Source organism: Rhincodon typus, chromosome 26 (assembly GCF_021869965.1).
Source record: "Rhincodon typus isolate 14 chromosome 26, sRhiTyp1.1, whole genome shotgun sequence".
Taxonomy (NCBI): domain Eukaryota; kingdom Metazoa; phylum Chordata; class Chondrichthyes; order Orectolobiformes; family Rhincodontidae; genus Rhincodon; species Rhincodon typus.
Genome location: NC_063357.1, coordinates 40,568,483 through 40,574,791, shown reverse-complemented (window position 1 = coordinate 40,574,791; position 6,309 = coordinate 40,568,483). Strand labels below are relative to the sequence as shown.

Below are 6,309 nucleotides of genomic sequence, written 5' to 3'. Positions count from 1 at the left end.
AAAAGTGACTTCTTCCACCCCAAGGAAACTCTGTCTCTGAAACAGCTATTACTACATAAGGCACACCTATTCAAACCAACAGAATTCAACACCTGAAAAGAGAACACCAATACTCACCGCTCACTGCCTTTGAGTCAAATAAGCCTACACCCAACGTAGAATTAGAGATTTTGATCTTCATAAGAGTTCACAATTTGTTATGGACCAGACCAAAACCCTTCAAAACATGTCAAGGAGATAACCTAGACCCTAACTTTTATTTATTTTAAAGGCAAGTGCGAGACATCGTGTCTAGATACAATTTGATTGGTTAAACTACTCGACTTTAAGCAGAACACACCTTATTTTTACACTACAGTTAAAATAAAGACTAAAAAAGGAAAGAATGCGCTTAAGTGTAACTCTATCAAAAGGCTTTAAAACGCAATATATACATAAAAACCTTACAAATTAATTGTTTCAATATAGTAACTGTTGCAAAGTTGAGTAGATTAGTTGTGGATTGTAAGGCAGGAAGTTAGATACTGATGTTTGTAAAATGCTGGGGGTGGGGGGAAGCATGAGGGGAAGATTATACACAAAAATGATGCACTTTTTCCATACTTAGAGATTTAAACAAAATGTCTGTGGGCAGCAGGTTGTGGGTTTGCAGGTGCACAGAAAGCATTCAAATTGAAACATGTGTATCAAAACATCATACAGTTAGCGAGTCAACAGAGAGGAATAAGAGCTCCCACATCCAGCTTCAAGACCTCAGCAACTGCTGAAAGCTAAAACAAAAAATCCTGGTTCTATGGGAGGTTGACCCCACCCATTCAGGTTGCTTCTATTGTTCCAACTTTCAAAGAAAAAAAACAAGGCCTCACAAGCTGTTTACTTTATTGGCTTTGAGCCTATTGTTCTGTATCTCTCTCACACCCTCTCTTCATTAAAAAAAGGACAAAATACACCTCTTAAAGCCATTATATTGTCACACTTGTTTGTAAAGAATTAATTGAAACTGATAGCAAGAAGTGATTATAGAGTGGGAGGGTGTAGTATTTGTGTGGGTAAAGTTCAGGAGTTGTCTACAAGCCTCCTAGCCATAGTCAAGTTGTGGGGAAGAAAATAAAACCGGGGTTTAAAAAAAGGCATCCAAGAAAGGAACGATTTCAGTAATCATGGGGGTCTTCAATAGGCAGGTGGACTGGGAAAATCAGGTTGGGTCTGATCTCAACAAATTTGTGAGATGTCTACAAGATAGTGTTTTTTGGAGCAGCTTGTGGTACAGCTTCCTAGGGAACAGGTAATTCTGGATTTGGTGATGTGTAATGAGGCAGCCTTGATCAGGGTGAAGGAACCCTCAGGGGATAGTGACCATAATATGATAGAATTCACCCTGCAGTTTGAGACGGAGAAGGTGGAATCTGATCGGAGGGTATTACAATTGAGTAAAGGTAACTCCTTTAGCCTTGACTTCAGCATGAGCTATCTGTGCTAACTTACTTGATTCTGAATCAGCCTCCTGAGCCTCAATTAATGAATATATAACGCCTCTTTTTAAATATACTCATTCTTAAATAGAGTTTCAACTACTCTACCATCTACTTGTGGTAGTATTGTGACCTCTGGTGAGACTTTGTTTAGCCATTGCTCTAGTCACTACCCATAACAGAAAAATACCAGGGACCTGTTCCTGTAACTGTTCAGATTCTTTAGCCTCAACTGGACTTTCTGTGATTAAAGGTGAAGCTATGACTTTCATTCCTGCCAACTCATTCCCCAGTTGTAAATCAACTGCCCCAACTACCACTAGTCCAGACAAGTCAACGGAACTGGAATATACTCTTCTCCTATTGTGTTTCCCAACTCTTTGGCTTCCAATGAACATTCTGGAGGGACAAACAAAATCCTTTTCCAGTGACAGAGTCTGAGTAGCCCCAATATCCACTAGAATAGTTATGGATTGGGATTCTTCCTTTGAAGAAAAAGGGGTTACAGAAACACAAGTGTTACAGCACAGAAGGAGGCCATTTGCCATAACATGCCTAAACCAACTTGTTAAATGAACATCATTACCTATTGCTAATCTGCTTTTTCCCATTCCTTTGCACATTATTTTATATAAATAATCATCCAAAATCCTCTTGAATGCCTCAATTGAACCTGCCTCCACCACATTTCCAACCAGTGCACTCCACATCCTAACCACTTGCTGAGTGAAAACATTTTTTTTTTCCTGACTTCACCCTTGCTTCTTTTGCAGATCACTTTAAATCTATGCCCGCTCATTCTTGTTCCTTTTACAAGCGGGAACAGTTTCTCCCCATGTATTTTATCCAGCCTCCTCAGGCTATTGAAAAAATTTTGAAATCAACCAGATCTCCTTTTAGCCTTCTTTTCTCAATCTTGTAAACCCTTTCTGCACTCTCTCCAATGCACTCCATCCTTTCTATAATGTACAAAAATGTACAGAATATTCCAGCTGAGGTCTAACAAATGTCTTATGGAAGTTCAACATCACCTCTTTGCTCTTGTACTCAATGTCCCTATTAATAAAGCCAAGGACACTGTGTTTAACTGACTGCTTTCTCTACCTGTGTTGCTACTTTCAACGTTCTGTACACATACAACCAAGTCCCTCTCCTCCTGCACCCCTTTTAGAGCTGTTTCCCCTATTTGATAGTGCCTTTCAATTTCTTCCTATCAAAATGCATCATCTCACACTTCCCTGCACTTTTCCCTTTAGATAATAACCATTCATAATTCTATTCTAGCCTAAGTATTTATTTTACACACACAGAAGCATCTACATCTGGTCTCTTAGTTGTAGTTAAAGCCGCAATCTGCTCCATGGCCTTTCCTGTTTTGTTTCTTTTTTAGACTCACTCTTACAAACTTCAATAAGTCACAAAATCATAGAATCATACAGTATAGGCCCTTCAGCCCATTTAGTCTGCACTGACAAGAAAGGTTATTCTAAATCTACACTAGTCCTACTCTCCAGCACTTGGCCTATAGCCTTGAACACTATGACATTTCAAGTGCTCATCCAAGTAGTTTTAAAGGTTTGAGGTTTCCCATCTATACTATCTGCCCAGCCACTGCATTCCAGAGTTCCACTATTCTCTAGGTGAATTAGATTTTCTTCAAATCTCCTCTTAACCTCCTGCCTTTCACTTTAACATTACACTCCCTTGATACAGACCTTTCATCTAACTTTCCCTGTCCATGTCCCTCAGAATGTTTTTATTTCTGTGTCTTTTAAAACTGTGGATTGCAATGAACTTTTTTTAAAACAAGGTTTTAACAAGACAGTTGCATATTTTCATAACAAGGAATTTTAAAACAGTTCTGAGCTCTGTCCTTGTGGCTGTGGGTTCCTGCAACGTGCAGACAATCTGGAACTAAAGAGGTGTTTACTAGTGAAGCTGATTGGTTCTCAGCTAACTGAGGAGGTTGGAACTGGGAGAGAAACTGCACAAACATGTGTCCTTCTATCTTCCAAGCAGCAGCTACCTGTTCTCTGCAGCAAAAAGTTTAATTTGTCCCCTCTCTGCTTTCTCTGCTCTGAAGAATACAGCCTCAGTTTATCCTGCCTCTCTTCATAACGAACATGTTCCATCACAGGCAACATCCTGGTAAATCTTTTCCACACACTCTCCAGTGCAATTGAAAGGTCACAACTCTCAGCAATCACTGCAAGAAAGGGAACTGATTTTCTTCAGTTTAAACTTTATTTTACTGCAAAGAACAGGCAGCTTCTGCTTGGAAGATAAACTGCACAGACATGTGTTCTTCTCTCACTCTCTCTGAATATATGTCTGTAACTTATATCCAGTTCCAACCTCCTTAATTAGCTTCACTTGTAAACAACTCTTTAGCTCCTAATTGTCTGCCCATTGCAGAAACCAACATCCACAAGAACAGTACTCACAATTGTTAGCAAATTCTTTGTTATGAAAATCTGCAACCATCCTGTTAAAACCCTGGTTTAAGAAAAGTTCTCATTGCAATCCACAGTTTTAAATGATGCAGAAATAAGAAGAAATGTTCCTTATAGCTAATAGAGGAAAATCAAGGCTACTGAGCCTCATTTAGTTTTCAAATAACAAATGAAGCTGTGTCATAGCACGTGAAGCCAAGCAAACTAAAATATTTGGAGTTAGTACTTGCTGATCAGGGTGAGGTACAGGGTTAATGCCAAATACAATGGGTTTTTCTAAACCTGAAAATCGGCGTATACTGTTCAAGGTAACAATGTTTTTAGGTCTATCATCCCCAAATGCTGATTCTGCTTCATCTAAACATGCATTTATCTTACATCTTTTGAGTTCAGGCTGCAGCAGATCGCTATACTTTTTGCATTCTTCCTGTGTACTGCAGAGAATAGCCATCTGTTTTGTTGTATAGCCCACTTCAAGGTAGTATTTTATTTTGTCCCTGATGTGTTTGGCAATGTTTTCTGGTGTCATTTTTGATTTCTCAACCTTCCCTGGAAAAGAATGCCCACAATTAGCTTCTTCACACAGTTTAGTAAGAAATTTATATTTCACTTGATTCTTTTCTAAACGAAGAATCTGATTCATGTTTGAACGGACAAATTCATGTATTTCCTTGGCATTTCGGACTCCTGTCGTTAATTCTTCTCTTGGATCCTGGTCTTGAATCTTTGGCAATCCAGTTGGAAAAAAATGAGACATTTGGAAGTAATCCATGAAAATCCAGAAGACTCCTGCTCCATTTGGATGTGTTACTTCAGCCGTTCTGATTGATTCAGCTTTCTCATACCAGTTTCCAGACTCAAGGCGAAAATTTTGAGCCTCGTCAACAACAATGTGTTTCACCTTCGGGAAATTGTCTCTCATAAATGTCTTCCTTGTAACACAGGTACAATTCGTTTTCCGCCTAAAATTGAAATTAGTTTAGTGTAAACTATCATTTAAAACCGCTTAGCAGTGACAAAATGTATTTCAAAAGTGATACTTGTCAATAATGCCTACACATCTAAGCTATTGCAAAATGCAGATTTAACTTACTTCAGGCCACAACAAGAGTGCCACTTCCCAATACGCCAAGAATTCCAAACACATTCATACAGCAGCAGCATGACATTGTGCATGCGTTACGATGTATTTACAGGGATCAGTGTGCCTGTAGTGAGGAGACTGGCGTGAAAAGGAGAACATGAGACTGAGGATGACATGAAAGTGAGGGTCCATGGGACTCTATCCGTTGGTCAGAGGCAGAAGGCTTACGCTTCAGGTTGCGGACCCTTTGGATGCCTTAGGAGCAGAGGCTGTGAACAGCAAGAGGTGTTGGGAGACATTCTGGGGAGCTGAGAGGACTGTGAAATGTTGCTGGCCTTGTATCGTAGAACGAGCAGCCCAAGCAGGTGTTGCTACACATCTAAAGTGTTGCTGTTGGTTCTGAGGAGCTGGAGGCTTATTGAAATCCCAGGAGCTGTTTGGTAGTTGAAAGTGAGGTTATAGGAATCCCACAAGCAGTATTTGTGTTGTTCGGTTGAGAGAGAGGAGTTCAGGGAAAGCCCTTCAGGGTCAGTGAAACTAGCTACTTGCAAGAGTTAGAACTGTGCCAGTGAGTAGATGTTGGAGGGTAGCCTCTCCAGCCCCGTGGAACTCAGTAGTAGAACTACCAGGATATGAACATTTACTGCAGCAGACTGAGTTGGAGGAAGTTCAGAGGCTAGATCTTCAAAAAGGGTAGATTTGATACCCCATGTGAAGGAGGCAAAGTTTCGGTGACATTGTGTGTCACTAAATCTAATTATCGTCTGGGTGGGCTGCTGAGAAATGTGTGAGAACTGTCTCAACCACAACTGCAATTTGATGAAATCCTTGGAGTTTTCAACCTCAGTTTATCTATTACGTTTGCCAAGTGTTAATTCTGCATGTTAGAGTACAAGTTGTTTAGATATTATAGATTGTTTTACTTGCTTAAGCTTTTGTAGTAATGTTTATTTTGTTCATTTATAAATCATAGGATCTTGTGGGTTTATTCTCTCAGAAAGTATCTGGTCTAGTTTAAAAAATTGTACAGGTCCCTGACTAGATCGTCTAGATAAATTTGTCTCATTTGGGATTGTAACGTAAGTACAGCTACATAAGCCTAATTTTAGGAAGGATTGTTTACTATAACTCAGTTGCAGCATTATTACCTCAGCTCGAAGATTGTGGGTTCATGTGCTGGTCTGAATACTTTAGCACAAAATCTAGGCAGACACTCTAATGCAATATTGACTAAGTGGTACACTGTTTAAGGTACCAGCTGTTGGAAACAGTGTTAAATTAATATGCTGTCCACCCTTTC

General features: G+C 39.6%; 1 protein-coding gene across 1 annotated transcript in view; it reads right to left on the bottom strand.

Annotated features, from left to right (window-relative positions):
• Positions 1-3,944: 3,944 nt before the first annotated feature.
• LOC125486204 (schlafen family member 9-like) overlaps positions 3,945-6,309 on the bottom strand; it is an 11,430-nt gene continuing 9,065 nt past the window's right edge. Inside the window, 1 exon segment of the mRNA XM_048612831.1 lies at positions 3,945-4,878. Within this exon segment, the coding sequence (XP_048468788.1) occupies positions 4,077-4,878 (802 nt within the window). The 3' untranslated portion in view covers positions 3,945-4,076.